This window comes from Quercus suber, unplaced genomic scaffold (genome assembly GCF_002906115.3).
Source record: "Quercus suber isolate HL8 unplaced genomic scaffold, Cork oak 2.0 scaffold_651, whole genome shotgun sequence".
Taxonomy (NCBI): Eukaryota; Viridiplantae; Streptophyta; class Magnoliopsida; order Fagales; family Fagaceae; genus Quercus; species Quercus suber.
The window spans coordinates 98,248-117,163 of NW_027070092.1; the positions used below are offsets into that span (position 1 = coordinate 98,248).

Below are 18,916 nucleotides of genomic sequence, written 5' to 3' on the forward strand. Positions count from 1 at the left end.
ACAGCAATGTAGGCAAACAAGACTTCATCTAGCTCAGGACTGGACATAATTGGTGGCCGAGCTAAATAATCCTTAAGTTGCTAAAAAGCTAAAGCACATTCCTCAGTCCACTCAAATCCTTTCCACTTATTAATCAGTGAGAAAAAAGGCCTACACCTATCTGCCGACCAAGAAATAAACCGATTCAGAGTTGCAGCCATTCCAGTCAATTTTTGGATCTCTTTGGGATTCCGAGGAGGTTGTAAATTGTTAATGACCTTTATCTGATCTGGGTTGACCTCAATCCCCCTATGGGTTACCATGTAACTTAGGAATTTGCCTGATCCGACGCCGAATAAGCACTTGGAGGCATTTAAACACAATTTGTATCTTCTGAGAACTTCAAAAATGTTTTCAAGATCTTTCACATGCTTTGAAACAATCTTGCTCTTCACCACCATGTCATCTATATAAATCTTAATACTCTTACTTAACTGTGGCTTAAATATCCTCGTTATCATTCTTTGGTAGGTGGACTCTGTGTTTTTCAAACCAAATGGCATCATTTTGTAGTAGTAGTTCCCAATAGGGATGACAAAATTAGTCTTTTCCTGATTATCCAAGGCTAATGGTATTTGGTGATAACCTTGGAAGGCATACAGGAAATTCATTCGAGGATGGCCGACAGTGGCATCTACTAGCTGATCAATTTTTTGCATAAGAAATGGATCCTTAGGACAAGCCTTAATTAAGTTAGTGAAGTCTACACATACTCGCCATTTCCTATTCTTCTTCTTCACTACTACAGTATTTGCTAGCTACTCAGGATAAAAAAACTTCTTTAATAGCTCTAGCTTGTTTGAGTTTTGTTACTTCTTCTCTTACTGCATCAACATGCTTCTTGGATGGGCGCCGAGGAGGCTGTTTCTTAAGGGTGATCAATAGGTTGACCTTCAGATGGTGACATATGAATTCTGGATCCACCCTCAGGGTTTCGTAAGCATTCCAGGCGAATACATCAAGGTTTCTTTTAAAGAACTCTATTAGCTCTTCCTTCTCTTGAAGAGGTAGATGAGATCCAACTTGAAAGAACTTTTCCGGATTATCTCCGATAATAACTTTTATCAAATCTTCGCACCTAGCGTCCTTGACTGAATCTTCAATGAACGATGCTTGAGGTTTTAATTGCTATAAAGCCCTTTTGGCCTGGGCCGATGACTCAGTTTCGGACTTATGCTGGATGGCAGCCACTAAGCATTGTCTGACTACGGACTGATCTCTCCGGATTTCACTAACTTGTCCTTCAGACGGATACTTAACTTTCTGATGCAAAGTAGAGGAAATAGCCCCTAATGTATGAAGCCAAGGTCTAGCCACAATCGCAGTATAAGGCGAATAGGCGTTTATGACAATGAAATCTACTTCTACTACTACTATACCAGGCTGCACAGATAGTCGTATTTGACCCTTTGGAATGACAACTCTTCCTTCGAAGCTCACCAGGGGAGAATTGTAGGGCGTTAAGTCATCAGGTTTTAAGTTCAGCCCCTTGTAGAGTTCAGGGTACATTATCTCGGCTGCGCTACCCTGGTCTACCATTACCCTCTTTACATCATACCTTCCAATTCTAAGGGTGATTACCAAAGCATCATCGTGGGGTTGGATGTTCCAGTTTTGTCTTTGTCAGAGAATCCAAGAACTAGTGGAATATCCGTTTTAACCCTCTTCGGACCTTGATTAATGTCTCCTGCGAGTAAACGGGCTACCAACATTATCCTGGAGGGATATGACCCTGTCCTTCCAGGTGCGGTGAAGATGACACTGATCGTTCCTAAGGGGGGTTTTGAAGAAACATCTCTTTGAGATTCTAAGCTTGCTTGACTTCCCTGACCATTGGAATGATGCAGGAATTGTTTTAACCTCCCCTCACAGACAAGTTGCTCCAAATGATCCCAAAGACTTCTACAGTCGTCCATGGTGTGCACATGATCTTGGTGATACTGGAAGTAGAGATTACGATTACGTCTCTCAGGATTTCCTACCATCGTGTTTGGTCGTTTGAAGAATGGTTCATTTTTTATCTTTTCCAAGACTTGATGCACCGACTCTCGGAATACTACATTGACTGCTTGAGGATTCACCGACCCAGACTATCCAATGAAATCTCTTCGGGGTTTATTATTATTATAACGGTCCGATGTGAAATCCCTCCTCTCCTAAGGGATAATCTTATCCTTGCCTTTTCCTTGTTGATTCTTTTTTACTCTTTTATATTTATCAATCCTGTCCATCAACTGACGCACAGTGGTGACAGGTTTTTCGATCAGAGACTTCCTTAAACCATAGTCGACCGGTAGACCGAGCTTGAAAGTATTAATGGCCACTTCATCAAAATCACCTTCTATCTCATTGAACATCTCCCAGTACCTATCTGAGTATGTTTTCAAGGTATCACCTTCTTGCATGCTCAAGGATAGCAGTGAAGCTAAGGGCCGAGCGACTCTCCGGCAAGTGACAAAACGAGAACCAAATGCTTGAGTGAGTTCTCTGAAGGAATTAATGGAATTCGCTTTCAGATTGTCAAACCATCTCATCGCAACAGGTCCAAGACTGGAGGGGAAAACTTTGCATATTAAAGCCTCATCTTTAGAATGGAGTGCCATCCTCTAGTTGAAGTGGCTCACATGCTCTACAAGGTCTGTTTTTCCATTATAGATAATGAACGTCGGCTGATGAAAACGGCAAGGAAGTCTTGCCTCTTCAATCCTATGCGTGAAAGGCGATTTGGAGATTTGATTCAAGGCCTTGCTCATAGCATCATTCCCCACGCCTCCACGTGATGGACTTCGAGGTTGCCACTTATGATAATGCTCTTCTTCGCAGGAAAAAGACTTACTAACCGGTGTTCTAGATCTCTGTTTATAGGTGATGTTTGGCTCATCGTTAGAATTATCATTGGAGTAAGAAGAAGTTCGCCTCCTCTTTACATGGTGCAACTCCCTTTACAACTGGTCAATCTCCATTTGCATGTTTTTGTTCTTTTTTGCATGAGACACGTGACTTCCACCTTGTGACTGGCTTCGATCAGTATGCGTAGTGTGTACACTACCTTCACAATCATGTCTCTGCTCCAAGTTCAGAAAAGGATCAGCATGTTGGGATGCCCTAGATTCTACTGGTTGTTGCCCTGGTTCCGCCATCGTCAATCGTTACTTTCACTCCTGACCAAGCTCTTCCCACAGACGGCGCCAATTGTGGGGTTTCATTTGTAGCCCAAGACCAAAGGATATGGGATATGAGCCCAATAAGCCCAACACAATGAATTTATAGAGAGTGGGTGAAAGAGCTAGACTGAGTGTTCTAAACAACGTCTCATGCAGATTACCAAATATGAACAAGTATAGAAACACACGTGAAATTCAGATAGATAGATGTCCGAAGAGACAAATTAATGCTTTCAAAGTTAATATAATTCTTAGAAATACAGTATCACTCTTAGAACTACAGCAAACTCTCTTTTTCTTCTCCTCTTTTTTTTTGTCCCCCCCCCCCTCTCTCTCTGTAAGGGGTCTTTTACATTTATATAGTTTTCCTTTGGACTATCTTGATCATCCACTTGTCTTCATCTAAACGTTCACTTGAGAATACATCCTATCAAATATCTTCGTCGGTTCTCCATGAGTGGCGGTAGTTGAGACTGCACTGTTTAGAGGTCTTCTCCACATTAATGCGACTAGAAAAGTTGATGCAATGCATTTAATGCAGTGGTAGTAGCTTTTTCCCTTAGATATTTCTCTGTTCTTATCATCTTCATACATGCCTGAAGTTTATCCTTATCATTGGAATCGCTAGGAAGGTCACTCGAACCTCCCAGGTATTAGCTTAACTGAGATTCTTTATATCCGAGGATAACACACTCTTCAGACTACTGATGCTCTCTTCAGACCATGTTCCTCGATCATTTCCAAGTATATCTCCCTCACTTGGGGTCTTTCTCAATCGTCTATTCCTCTTCAGACAAACTTTTAGTCTTCAAATGGGCCTTAAGCCCAATACATGAATTTGGGCTTTTATCCCACAGGAACAATTAACAAAATGGGCATATTGTATTATTTTGTAAAAAAAATCTTTCATTTTGGGGTGGTATTGTCTAAGCCAATGATTTGTATGTGGGTTGTTAACTAACAAGGCATGAGAATTCTGGGTTGTTAGATTAGTCAAACCCAATCAAATTATCTTCGACTCAAGTTCCTCTAGTTTGGGCGATTTTTTGTGTGGGGCATGAGCATGGGTTGGACAATCCTTATGTTAAGTTGAGAAATTAGGCTATGTTAATTATTGCCCTATAGGCATATATTTGGAAAACCAAACTAAATGGAAATATTGGGCCAATTACGTTGTTTTATTTATTTATTTATTTATTTAAAGTGTTAAAATATGACTTCCGTTCTAGATAATAACTTTTTCTCATCAGATTATAACACCAATCAATTTTAATTTTTTATTTAATCATAAAAAACTTTACCAATTAAGTTAATTGAAAGTTACCAATTGAGTTAACCAGAAGTTACGCCAATTACAATATTTTGTTTACTTTTCTTATCTTTTATTTGTAAATTTCTTATATAAGAAAAAAATATCAAACACGGGTACTCTGTTGTCACTTTCGCAATTTTTAGCCAAGCAAGATAATGCCAACTTGATCACAAAAAAAAAAAAAAAAAAAAAGATAATGCCAACTTTCTGCATTAATGGTATGCACTAAGAACAAGCAAACCTGCAAAAGTGAACCACACGGAAGGATAAAAGGCCAGAGGCATAACAGGCAAGAGCCATGCCTAATAGAAATAGTTCTCTCCACTCTTTGCTGCCATGGAATCCAACTCTAAACACGCCAACCATAAAACCAGCGAAGAATCATTAGACAACATCCATAGCAATACTCTACTGCCAGGCTTGCCTAATCACCTTGCAGAACTTTGCCTCTCTTATGTACATCCTTCCCTCCTTTACAAGGTTAGTCATTCATGGCGTCGCCTTATCTACTCTCCTTCCTTCCCTCCTTTCTTCTCCCTCTATGCTCTTCTTTCTCCATCGCCTTCTCATCAAACTCTGAGAAATCATATGTATGACAGTAACACCAATTCAATCAAGTTCTTGTCCTTAGATCCCATATCATCAACATGGCAACCACTCCCTAGTCCTCCACCTGACCCTCCTCTCCAGATCCTTCACCGCCACCCATCTTTCTTGTCACGCAAGCTACCTATTCAGATGGTAACTGTCTCCGGTCACCTTGTCCTTATTGCAGCCACCACACACCAATTCGTGCCTGCACTTTCTCGTCCATTAGTCTTCAATCCAATACACAATAACTGGTTCTATGGCCCTCCTTTCTCCATGCCACGGCGTTGGTGCGCGACTGGTTCTGTAGCCGGTTCCGTTTATGTGGCAAGTGGAGTTGGTTCGAATTATAGCGGAGATGTAGCAAGGTCTATGGAAAGGTGGGACTTGAAGAACAGTTCAGATTCGAAGTGGGAAAAGAAGGCGGGGCTTAAAGATGGTAGGTTCAGTAGGGAAAGTGTTGAGGCGGTTGGTTATAAAGGGAAGCTTTGCATGGTAAATGTAAAAGGTAATGCTGTGAAAGAAGGGGCTATTTATGATGTTGAGAGTGACCTGTGGGAGGACATGCCAGAAGGAATGCTTGCTGGGTGGAATGGACCAGTAGCAACTATGGATGAGATGGCTATGTATGTGGTGGATGAAGCAAAGGGAGCTTTAAGCAAGTATGATGCTAAGAAGGATTGCTGGGAAAAGCTAATCGAGTTGGTGCAGCTGAAAGGGGCTGAACAAATGGATGCCGGGAGAGGAAGAGTTTGTGTGGTTTGTGCAAAAGGGGAAAGGGTTGTTGTGGTAGATGTTGTTGTGAGGCCTGTGAGACTCTGGGTGGTGGAACCACCCCCTGAATTGCAAGTGGTTGCTGTGCATATATTGCCAAGGATGACTCAGACAGTCACAGAGTTGTCTTGATCCATTTGCAGTGGTAAATGGTTACTAGTCATGATTGGAATTAGCTTATAAGTGATATCTGGAAATTAATGCACAATATAATCAACATGTAGACTTAGTCCTCTGAGTTTGGATGAAGCCTGCAAATTTTCAAAACATTGGTTTGTAGCCATTCAGAATATGCTTTAATACAAATTCAGAATTCTTGGTATTTGGTCAAACAGTTCCAACCTTTTCCCCTTGATTATTTTCTTGATCCATCTGCAGTGGTAAATATGGTTTGTGGCTTATAAGTGATAACTGATACTTAATGCACAATATAATCACATTTTGAATTAGTCTTCTGATTTTGAAATGTGTTTATGGTTTATGTTAATTAATTGAAGGATGCCTTGGCAGTTTTCTAGCCAAATAACCAATATTTTGAAAATAAATGGACAAATTACACATAATAGGAAACATGTTTTGATGCAACAAAACTGTATCCTATATGAAGAATAACTTGGTAATTAAGTGTTTAAGTACAAGTCAGAATTCTAGTATATTAGAATTATGTAGTTAAATAATTAAATTTATCATTTTTGAATAACTTAAACTTTTAAGACAACAGTAATTTAACATGGTATTGGAGTAGAGGTCATGATTTTGATTACTATCTCCTCAACTATGTCTCTTATTTTAAAATGTCATGTATTAAGCCTCACTTAAAAGTGAGTTTGAGTCAAGAATATTAAAATTATGTAAGTTTATTGGACAATCGATAATTTGGTATGTGAGCAAATATATATTTTTTTCCCTTGACTGGGTATGTTTAGTAAACTTCCTTTTCATGTTAATTTAATGCTTTAATTAACTTTACAACCCGAAAAGAGTTGGCAATATACTTGTCTCTTCTAAAAGGAATTATCCCAGCTTTGCCGATTCTTTGACCTGCCACAATCCTAACCCCTACACAGCTTATTAAAGAAGTAAATCCTGTCCAACTTTATTCAATCAGCAGACAGCAGGAACTACCTACAGCTAGATTAGTCCTTTTAGATTTTAGTTAATCGGCATCTTTCATTCTAGAGGATTTTGACCTTGTTGGTCACTTTTTTGAAGAATATTGGGCCTACCTTAAATACATGGCTTAAGCCTAAAGCCTTGTTACTTACGATGTAAGTCGCTAGTCAAAGGTTTAGACCAACCATTCATCTTAAATTAGAACTCTAATTTTGTGCCATGTGTCTACATCTACGTGGCGATCAGTTTATAATTATCCTTCCAATTGTTCAATTAGAATCTAAAATTAAACTCCAATTTTACTATACACATGTACAATCTATTATTATTATTATTATTATTATTTTGAGGTAAAAGATAGAAATGTTACTGATAAGTCCAAACGTATACAATGTATATATACCCTGTTCAAGCAGCCCGAAAATAGGGTTTTTTTTTTTTTTTTTTTTTGTGAAGTAAAAGACAGAAGTGTTATTGATAAGTCCAAAGGTATACAATGTATATACCCTGTTCAAGCAGCCGAAAACAGGGGAGAAATAGAAATTAATTCAAGTTGAAAAAAAAACTCCAAATTCTTCAAAGACTCCCTATACCCGTGTGATCCCACTCCACCCAAAGCTTCAAGCAGCCATCCCGTACCTCAGGTCAATATGCAAGGTACTTGATGAGGATAGTTTCTCTGTTTCATGGACTAAGAAACTATGGCGGCAATTTTTCTCTCATCTATATCTCCTCTGCTCCTCTCTCAAACTCTAAAACACACAGAGGCTGAAACTAATCACGTATTAGACGGCTTTAATCTCTTTTCTCTCCTTTTTTTTTTCAATATGCAGACAAGGTATNATCCTATATGAAGAATAACTTGGTAATTAAGTGTTTAAGTACAAGTCAGAATTCTAGTATATTAGAATTATGTAGTTAAATAATTAAATTTATCATTTTTGAATAACTTAAACTTTTAAGACAACAGTAATTTAACATGGTATTGGAGTAGAGGTCATGATTTTGATTACTATCTCCTCAACTATGTCTCTTATTTTAAAATGTCATGTATTAAGCCTCACTTAAAATTGAGTTTGAGTCAAGAATATTAAAATTATGTAAGTTTATTGGACAATCGATAATTTGGTATGTGAGCAAATATATATTTTTTTCCCTTGACTGGGTATGTTTAGTAAACTTCCTTTTCATGTTAATTTAATGCTTTAATTAACTTTACAACCCGAAAAGAGTTGGCAATATACTTGTCTCTTCTAAAAGGAATTATCCCAGCTTTGCCGATTCTTTGACCTGCCACAATCCTAACCCCTACACAGCTTATTAAAGAAGTAAATCCTGTCCAACTTTATTCAATCAGCAGACAGCAGGAACTACCTACAGCTAGATTAGTCCTTTTAGATTTTAGTTAATCGGCATCTTTCATTCTAGAGGATTTTGACCTTGTTGGTCACTTTTTTGAAGAATATTGGGCCTACCTTAAATACATGGCTTAAGCCTAAAGCCTTGTTACTTACGATGTAAGTCGCTAGTCAAAGGTTTAGACCAACCATTCATCCCCATCTTGCTCACTTCCAATTGATTCCTGGCTATTATACAAGTGTTGACCTAAGCCCCTGAGCTGGGCTTGGCTCCCCGAACGGTACGTGAACTGCCTTGCACGGCACGTCTTAAGAACTTGAATTATATTGAGGTCAAAACATTACCAGACTCCAAGAACAACCTTTACTCCTTGGTGACTTGATCCTTTGGTAATTTGCATGTCTAATTGGTGGTCTTTGTTTATTTATTTGTAAATTACATGCCACCTAGCCTTCGTAATAAATTTTAATCATTTTGATGAGGATAATTCAAGCGTGAGAGAAAGTTCCAACGATAGGCCGATGAGAAAGAAGGAAGCAATCAAAAGTAGAGAGAAAAATGTTCAGTCCATACACTCCGTGGAAGAGAATTACCTCCACAGCTGCTTCGCTCATACTAGAAAGGTATAACTTTGTAAATTTTCTGTGCCGTCGTCTTTGTCTTTGGATTCGTGATTGTCGTCTTTAGCAAACCGTAAGAAGCCCGCTATTTTCCTTAACAACCCCCCCGAGAATTTAAGAAGAAAAAACGCGCTGATTGTTTGGTAGTTTTTGTCCAGTATTGTATGGTTGTGAGAGAAAAAAATAAAAGATGATATAAATAATTAAATAAGAAAGATCTTGGAAGAGAGAAAGAGAAAGAGAAGTGGTGGGAAGAAATGGAAAGTATTTAGTGGGTGGCCGTGGTCTTTTTCAGGGTTTCTTATGGCTGGCCTGACTCACTCAACAACTTTTCTTTTTCTTTGCCTTTTTGTTTGCTAGCACCCAAAATTTTGGTGCAGCTTTTGGGTATTACTGTTCTAAGGGTCTCATCATTCTTCGGATTTTCAACTTTTTATTTTATTTATTTATTATTTATTTTATTTTTAAATGGAGATCAAATTGACACTCTACTCTCATAAACTTGGATCAAGTCCCCTTTTGGATGCGTCTATTCTGCCATAAGAAAATGTTTTTGCCATCCCCTATTTCATAACAAAGAAGCTGCCTGACCATGTCTCTAATCTTTGGGGTTTTATGAATGTTATTTGCATTTTAGGTTTTAGCAAATGAGAATAATAACATTTTGCAGAGAGGGTGATGCTATTTTTAAATTGATTTTCAGTGCCTGTTGTTTGGATTATTTTTTGTTTCTTTTCATGCCCACGTGGTCTGTGGTGTGACTGATGGAATTTAGAGAATTTAGTTGAATTCAAGGCGACAACCCTCCTAAAAATTATTAGACAAGAAGAAAATAGTTTTTTATGGAGTAATATTTGTTGCCTCTACCAACGGTGTCTTGGTCTAGTGGTGCCAGGGGCTAGACTTGGAAGGGAGAACTACGGTTCGATTCCCCGCAAGCCCGTTGGGAGGAGTTTAAAACCTTAACCCCGGGACCCGCTCCGAAACCGGATTAGTCGGTCCTGTGGGCTCGGATACCGGTTGGGAAACCAAAAAAAAAAAAATATTTGTTGCCTCTTATTGCTTGAGCTATAGCTTAAATACAACTATGACAAATTCATTTAAAATTGAATACAATTTCAATTTGCATTTTTGGGTGCAGCACATCACGCTTAGAAATCCTAATTTACTTAGGTTTAGAAACCCTAATTTTTTTTGGTTATTTTTTGGTTTATAAATTGTTTTAAGTTCTTTTATGTGTTTCTATACAATTTTGTACACTCTATTCAGTTTGAGCTTATAGGTATTGATATAAATTTCATGTAAAATTGTGAGTTGTGTCAATACATTCACTTAAAAGTGATTGTCTATTCAATATTGCTAGAAATAATTCTTGCAATTGGCTGGGTCATGTAATTAATTGGACGTGGACGTAAAAGAAATTCATTTATGAATGAGGAGTAGGAGGAATACATGTTGCGTACACACCTTTTTTTAGGCTTTAATTCATTCAACGGACTACCTATTATTGTAGTTTACTTTTAATTCTTTTTTCTTCAATCCTTATATGATGGTTGCTATTGAAAGGTAGAGATAGTTTTTTTTTTTTTTTGGTTATTTATTGGCTTATAAAGTTCTTTTATGTGTTTCTATACAGTTTTGTAGGCTCTATTCACTACTGTTAGTGGAAGCAATTGGACTTGCTCGGTGATTTTGCTGAAGGAGCTTACAGGTATTGATATAAATTATTATTATTTAAATTTTTTTACCAATTATTAATATACAATGAATCACTGGATGCTATTAAAAGAGAATTATATGTCAAATTGTAAAATAAATTTCATGGGTTTGGTTGTGCTAAGGATGTAGGGTTAATTTGAGAGGTATTTTTTGTTTTTTTTTTTGTTTTGTTTTTGTTTTTACCCAGCAAACACACATTGCATCAACAGTCAACACAAGGAAAGGTAGGAAACCCATAAACACTACCCCATAGAAAATTATTGCTAAGAATATATTATGCTCTCAATAATAGTTTTTTACTCCTATTGTTTTAGGGACTCTATATTCTTGAGACTCTTTGATGTTTGAAGTTTCTGAGCAAGGTATGCTTCCAGTTTTTTATATTAATTTTTGGAGTGCATGTTTTCATTTGGATTTTCTACATTGATAATGTTTGCAACCTCTTTATCAAAGGAAAAGTTATTCCTAGGGAAATATGTCAACAAAAACTTATTTCTCTCAGTAAGTTAATTACTTTTTTTTTTTTTTAAAGAAGAAGTAGGTTAATTACTTTGTTCTTCTGATTGATTTTTTCTTTTCTCTTTTTATTTATTTTTCGTGTGCAAATAGGTCTCTATTTTTTCTTTTCTCTTTTTATTTATTTTTTGTGTGCAAATAGGTCTCTACTATTGTTGGTGTAGTTGGCTGCATACACTTAAATTTATTGAACATGACCCATATTCCAAGTGAGTGCCTAATTTTTTCTTTCTATAATTCTGAAGGGATTTAAATTCTAGACATTTAAGGGTTTTGATGGCATGAGTTACTTTCAATTTAAATTCCACACCAAAAGCATTCCAATTTTGTTAGCAAAGTTCTGCCCCCTTTGCCTTTTTTACTAAACTCTTTTTGTTGAAAAAAATATACTGTACAAATTTAGCAATTTCCAATTGCCATCCTCTTGGTCGTCTTCATAAAATTTTTGTTCTTACATTCCAATTTTATTTGTAACTGAGCTCAACTAAATAGTAATACATTTACTTGATAATGGTCATTGTGATAGAGCACATTTGGGTGGCTTTGATTTTTATCTTCTAATTCATAATAAGTTGAAAATTTGCAGTGTTTTAAATATGATCTTTTGGAATTTTGATTATGTTATTGACTTATTGTTGCATGCCAAATGTTCATCGAAAATTTCTTTTTGATGTGATGTGAAATTTCATATTTTATATGAGTTACGTTCTTCCGTAATCACTGTTTAAGGTTGATTTTTTTGAAAATTATTTTTTGGTTGGAACAAAGATTATGGTGGTTCAATTCAACTTATATCAAAGTCTTTTAACTAAATGGGTAAAAGGGATTTGGCTAATTGGTGAAAGACATTTTTCCACATTAAATTAAAAAACCTCAAATCTTTGGCATGCCTTTATTACTTTAAATGTTTAAGATAGATTTAGTGCAAAATTAATGCAGAATTGTAAGGCTTAAATTCAATGGATTGGTTAATTTGATATTTTGTCTCTACACATTTTTCCAATCGATACATTCTCTTCATCAAACTTTTTTGTCATTAAACTTACAGGAAAATTTTAGAAGAGAAGGAAGAAGAGGTGGTGGAGGAACTTTTTGAGATAGCGAGGATGTTGTGGAGTTAAAAAAAAAAAATTAATGACTTTTCGAATAGTAGTACAAACTGTTCGGTGTGATGGCCAAAGAGGCCATATGTTTTGCTGCGAAACTGCAAGACCTATAACAATTTGATTGCACATAAGAATCCACCAATCAAGCATAAAAAACAACCTCCCCAAGAGATGTCCTTCATGACAAATTTTGATGGAGCAATTTTTAAAGAACAAAACACATTGGGAGCAGAGTTTTTATTCAAGATGATAATTGGTACTTCATTGCAACATTGAATTGCAAAGAGAGAGCAATTATGGATTAGGTGGAGGCAGAACTAGCAGCTGTTGGCTAGGCCGCTAGGCTATTAATTTTGCAATTGGGATAGGTGCAGGAGATATCATCTTAGAGGGAGATGTAGCAAATGTTGTTGAAAAGCTAGGATCCAAGGAGGTAGATAATTCATGTTGGGAGTTGTGGTGGAGGAAGCAATACTAAGAATGAATCTGTTCAAGCCATGAAAGGTAAGTTATTCTAGGTGAGAGGCGAATCAGCATGCATATGTATTGGTATGGCTTGCTTATTGATTGGCTAAACGTTTGATGTAATGAATATGAATAGTTTTTAATACAAGTTATCTTTGATTAGTTTAAGGGGGGAAAAAAAAGAGACCAATACCCCAACATACTATCTCTCTCTAAAATGCTTCCAAAAAAGAAAAGTTTGAGCTGCTCCATATACTCATGGTGGTTTTGATATATGATTCTATTTGTTCCACTTTGTATGTCATTTGTTTTGACTCTTTCTTTTTTTCAATATTATTATTACTACATTTTCATTGATTATTTTTTTTATCCTCCATGGGCAAATGCACTTCCAGTGTGGACCCTTATGATCACTATTACATTTGTAGAATTTTTTATGTCGATATCAATTTCCAGTCATTAGATTTGATTTTATATTGCACCCTAAGCGTGTAATAATTATAATAAATTTATCGCAAAAATAGGTAGGAAGATGATTACTAATCTACTGTCAACATGTCCTTGGTTCATTTACACTTCTAATACCTATTGCATTGAGTGTTTTTATTCTGTCATGAAGTAATAGTTGAATAAATTTATTTTTAAAAATGACTGATTTTATCAAAATTTGTTGTAACTTCAGTTACATATATTTTCCCCTAGAGGATATTAAAAATAAGCAAATATGGGGCTTCATTGTTTCAGATTAGCTTTTTACTTATCTTAAATTCTTAATTGTGTATAAGGCAATAATCAATTAAGTAGGAGCCTATGTTGCCAAAAATATGTGTCATGTATCTTTCTATTTTGAAAGAACGACATTCTCTTTATTTAGCCTTCATGGCTACCATTTTAGTTTAAGTAAACTTAACAATTTAAAATATGATCATTAGGTTCATATTCTTTTGTATATTAACCCCAACAAATTATATTTGCTCCATTTTCAATAACATGTAATGTAATTGAAACTAATTCCTCAAACATTAAATCACATAATGAGTATTATGCATGGTCTTGAGGATAATTTCTTATAAAATATTTTAAACTAACAACTATGAAGCATGTATAAAAACACGCACAAACCCATCTCTCTATGGTCAGGTTCTCTCTCTCTCTCTCGCTCTCTCTCTCACATTCATTACCCTTATTATGTAATCTAAAAAAAGAGATTGGAGAGAATTATTTTTACCAGCCATATAACTTCAGAGGTTTTTTCTTCGCACAGATACCCATCATGTTACAAAATGACCCATCATAAAACTACAACTCTAAGGTTTTTTTATTTTTTATTTTTTTAACTATGAAAATTTCAATCACCAATAGAGATTGAAGATTCAAAAGCGTGGATGTATCTTTTGGATAAACATCCTCACCAAGGTTCATCGATCTTTCTGTGTCATTTTTCCATTTAGTTTTGATTCCCTTAATTGATATAGTGATGGGTTTGTGTGTGCGCGCCTACATTGAGTCAATATTAACTTTTTTTGGAATATATACTGCTAAGTTTTGTTAATGAAATTTTCTGGTTAATAAATGAATTTAAACTTAGCTGAGTTTTTTAAACATGAATAAACTCATGATTAATAATATATCTATTCCCGTGCGATAACACGGGCTACATATGAGTTTGTATTGTGTTTGCATATTTTATACTATAAAATGAAAGTATGTCCAACTCTCTTACCATCTTTTACTCATTGATAGTGTGATATTAAAACATGATGTGGACAAGTGTGTATGCATGTATCTTATAGATGATTTAAAATTAAATTATGGTAGAATATGACTTTACATTGTGCACCAAATAGTCTCCTACTTATATACCTAAAACAAAAACTATCCAAAAAAATTACCCAAACCTAAATCATATTTAAGGCCTTAATTTAAAAAGGAAAAAAAATTACCCGTAGGGGTTTCGGCATCTTGATAGTAGTAGAAGGCGTGTATAACAAAGGTGGTGACTCCTTAGATTCCTCTATCTACCATTTTCAAATGTTTTGTCTGTCTTAGGTCTTTTTTGTTGATAATATTTAGTGAAATAGTGCATTTTATTTAACAATCCACAATATTTTTGTGTCTCTCTATCTCTCTTTAGGGTCTTACCTGACAAGACTAAATGCAAAATTAGAGTGCTACTTGACAGGACTTCATGCACTCCCGCATAAGGTCTCTGCTTTTATATATATATATATATACACAGTTAGGTTCAAGTTATACTTAGTGTAACTCTAAGCAATGTTACACCACCTAATAACTTGTTATTGAATTAATATTTTAAAAATCCAATTGTTGAATTATATATTCTATATGTTCTTAACATGCATGCCAATTTTCATATCAATCGGATGCTATTTACCATTTGATCCATAAACTCATATTTTATGCATTATTTTAAATTACAAAAATTTGAATTTTAACAATTGATTGATGACATGAATATTAATTTTTGATCACCTTAAAATTTTGCAAGCATAAAGAATATATAAAGATAATGTAATCTAACAGTAAATTTGTTAATATTCGCATTTAATTAAAAAATATTGAGTGATGTAAAATTACTTAAAGTTATATTAGGGGTAATTTAAATCCAACTCATATATATATATATATATTAATTGATGTCATTAAATTTAAAGTAAGATGTCACGTGGTCAAACCTTTGAGGGCGTTTGGACTCAGCGTTTGTTGAGTCCATGTTTTGTGTTTTGCATTTTTTTTTTTTTTTCCCGGAAAGTGAACAGTAAAATCACATGATTTTACTGTTCAGGAGACAAAAACACTGTTCATGCACTATTTGGCACTGTTTACGCACTAAAAAATATTAAAAATGGGTCCCACGGTACTATTTACACATTTAAAAATTATTTTGCTACAGTATTTTCAGTTTTCAGTTTTCAGTTTTCAGTTTCAGCAACAATAAATTCAATCCAAACGGACCCTTTATCATCCTTTTATTGACTCATTTGGTGCCAAGAACGCCTGTCAAGGCAATGAGTCATACATCAATTATTGGTCATCTTCTATGCAGATCATTGATTTCTTAAATCCCTCAAAGTGTTTGGTACAATGAATTTTAGGGACGATGAAAAAAAAAAAAAAAAAGAAGAAGAAGAAGAAGGGAAAGAGGGAATAAAAATGAAAACTTTTTGAAGAGTGTTTGGCTAGAAGGAGTAGAGGGAAAAATGTGAGTGTTTTCTTCCCGAATTCACCAAAAATTTTCTGTTCAAAATGGAGAGAAAACTTGATCGAGAAAAATATGATAATTAAATGACAAAAATGTCCATGTGTAACTTCCTTCTATGTTGTGTTTTTTTTTTTTTTTTAATAATTTTAATTTTCAATTCCAATTATAACAAGCGAAAACTTTTTGTTCTCATTTTTTTTTTCTTTTGCTTTCCACTGGACGTTGCAGGTTGCCTCTTCTTTCTTTCATTCTTTCTTTTAAATTTTTTTTTTAGGCCTTGGGCATGATAATGTTTGTTTTGTTTTTGTAGGGTCAATTTTTGTAGCCCAAGCCCAAAAGATATGGGTTGAAGGCCCAACGAACCCGGGACAATAAATTTGTAAAGAGTGGGCGAAAGAGCCAGGCTGGTTATGAAGTAAACAATGGTTGACTAGGTTAATTGCAGTGATGATAACATGAAATGATGCCTGAACAACTCCATGAATGAATGTCCGAAGAGATGTTTTATTAAGTGAATTGTGATTACAACATCCAGAGTTACAGTAAAGTTTTTCTCTCTCTTTTTCTCTCTCTCCTCCGTTCCCTATTATCAGGGACCCTTCTTCTTTATATAGCATCCTCTCCTATCATCTCCATCATCCACCTGTTCTTCATCTGCGTATCTACTCAAGTGCATGTCACGTCATGTGTCTACTTTAGTTCTTTGTGAGTGGCGGTAGCCGAGGTTACACTGTTCAGGGGTCTTCTCCACATAAATCGGCCAGAAAAGCTGTTGTAGTGCATTAAATGCGGTGGTATCAGCTTTTCCTTTAGATATTTTTTAGTTCTGATCATCTCCGGATCCACCCCAGGGCTTGTCATTATCGTTGGGATTGTTAGGAAGATTATTCGGACCTTCCACACGTTTGTTTGATCAAGGCTATTTGTGGCCGAGGAGTAAGACGTCTTCGGACCAGTGATGACCTCTTCGGACGATACTCCCCCTTTACTTCTGGGCTTCCTGCTTTAGATGGGCTGCCCAAACCACCTATTGCTCCTCGAAAATACAATAGTTCTTAATAGGGTGTCCCGAGTCCATTAAGTAGCTCTGGGCTTTTTCCCCTCATAATAGCCCCTCAAAATCTTAATTTTTCCCTCGCATCCGAAGAGAAAAATGGGATTTTGACTTGTCACGGGGTAAAAGCCTGAAAACAAACAAAAGTTCGGTCTGGCACATGTGTAGGTATAGATGCGTGCGCCCCATCATTGCTGCCATTGTTTTCCGTATTCCCGAAGCACTACATTAATTACAACAGGGGGCGCCTTGTCTTTTGCATCCAACGATGGGCTATTGATCCAACGGACGAGGTTCTTCCTCGGGATTTTGGCAGAATAAGTTTTGCCCTTTCGTTTGACCTCGTATAAAGTCTCAGAGGTAGACATTTCTTCCTTATTTTGCAACTCCTAGACCATTCCACAAGAACAAGCATACAAACGCTCCGAGCTCTTCCACTTACCGATTTCAATCCTTCTCAGAGCTCTCAAGAATCCTTTCGCGAGTTCAGAGATCAGGGTCTAGTTCAGTTCCTGTAAGTTTCTATCATCTCAATCCTCCAGTTTTCTCTTCGACTATCCTTTTTCCGATTTGAGCGACTGTTTCCTCACTGCTACATCGTACCTCCACTTTTCCGTTGAGTAGTGATGGGAAAACTCGAGTATTTGGTAGATAGCCCTGCCCAGTTGGAGAAGTTTAGGGCCACATATCGCATACCTCCAAACGTGGGTGTGAGGTATTGCCCTCCGGAGAAGATACTAACTGATCGGAAAACGGGAGAAGTGGTGATTCCTGTCATTGCCTTCCTAGAAAGGGGAATGACAATTCCTATGGGCCCTATCACCACTAGCTACCTTCGAAACCATAGGATTATCCCTTGGCAGTGTGCGCCTAATATGTTTAGGATCCTAGGAGCAATTGAGGACCTTAACCGCCACCTAGGATTGGGGCTCACTTGGCTCGACGTGGTGCACATGTATGAGTTCCATAGCCAGCAAGGAGCGGGATATTATTTAAAATCCTGGTCCGACGTTGTTAGGCTCATCTCCTGCCTTCCCAAATCCAATAAAGGGATGAAGGATGACTACGTGATAATCTCGGGCGTGTGGTATGACGGCCCTCACTGTCCGACCAGAGCAGGAGAGCCAGGTGGGACACGTTAGGCTTAGGCACACTAACCATAGGCTTAGGATCTTCGTCTTTTAACGGTTTTTGATTCTTCTTGTGTTGCTGCTTTCCAGCTTCTAACAAAGCTCTACTGTGACTTGTAACAGATAAGAGAAACATCTCTCCTCGACTCAGCCTCACCAACTTCGCCGCGCTCAACTATTTACTACGGTCCGAGATCTTCGTAAGCGAGGACTGACAACTCCGATCGGCTTCCCTCATCCTAGGGTACAAAGCGAAGCGAAAAGACTTCCAACTAGTCGGCAACGCGATAGTCCAGGGAGACAAACGTCTCAACTGTATCGACGTTTCGTTTAAGGGTTTTCTGGCACCGGACGACCTTCCACCTGTACCACACCCAAACCCCCGGGGTATACCCCCTCTTGTACAGCCACTCCAGCAAGTTCCCCTCGGACCAGAGGTTGAGGGTGAAAAGGTTGGCTCTTCCACCTCCTCGCTAGAAGAACAAATAGACAAGTTCCACTTTGGGAGGGAAGCTTCAGGGGCAAATCAAGTGGCAGAGGTCTCGGACGTTGAGGAAGGTGGTGACAGGCAGTCCAATGTCCACCCATTTTTGGTAACTGCCCTCCCCGACGACTCTTCGGACGAAGACATGGCGGATTTGAAACGCCTGATGAGGAACAGGGGCCAAAAGGCCGAGCAGAAAGGCGCTAGGACCTCTCAACCAGTGGAGATCCTGCCTCCAACGCCTCCCAAG

The 18,916-nt window shown here is 37.0% G+C and overlaps 2 protein-coding genes and 1 long non-coding RNA gene across 5 annotated transcripts; 2 read left to right on the forward strand and 1 right to left on the reverse strand.

The window, feature by feature from the left end:
• Window positions 1-2,195: 2,195 nt before the first annotated feature.
• Window positions 2,196-2,642, reverse strand: LOC136064241 (uncharacterized). The gene has a single exon (XM_065765761.1). The coding sequence runs from the start codon at window positions 2,640-2,642 to the stop codon at window positions 2,196-2,198; it is 447 nt and encodes a 148-aa protein (XP_065621833.1).
• A 2,043-nt stretch (window positions 2,643-4,685) lies between these two features.
• LOC112003189 (F-box/kelch-repeat protein SKIP25) lies at window positions 4,686-6,209 on the forward strand. Its single transcript, XM_024035407.2, has one exon. The coding sequence runs from the start codon at window positions 4,852-4,854 to the stop codon at window positions 6,007-6,009; it is 1,158 nt and encodes a 385-aa protein (XP_023891175.2). The 5' UTR covers window positions 4,686-4,851; the 3' UTR covers window positions 6,010-6,209.
• A 2,619-nt stretch (window positions 6,210-8,828) lies between these two features.
• LOC112001997 (uncharacterized) lies at window positions 8,829-13,128 on the forward strand. 3 transcript variants are annotated; one of them, XR_010625909.1, is made up of 5 exons: window positions 8,829-8,972; window positions 10,606-10,680; window positions 10,876-10,912; window positions 11,003-11,050; window positions 12,253-13,128. It is a non-coding gene; the product is annotated as an uncharacterized LOC112001997 (long non-coding RNA). The 3 variants fall into 3 exon arrangements; XR_010625908.1 differs by having other exon boundaries at window positions 10,876-11,050; XR_010625907.1 differs by lacking the exon at window positions 10,876-10,912.
• Window positions 13,129-18,916: the final 5,788 nt, after the last annotated feature.

Excerpts from the sequence above, each read along its gene's own strand:
- LOC112003189 (XM_024035407.2), top strand. The coding sequence starts at position 4,852 with ATGGAATCCAACTCTAAACACGCCAACCATAAAACCAGCGAAGAATCA.
- LOC136064241 (XM_065765761.1), bottom strand. The coding sequence starts at position 2,642 with ATGGCACTCCATTCTAAAGATGAGGCTTTAATATGCAAAGTTTTCCCC.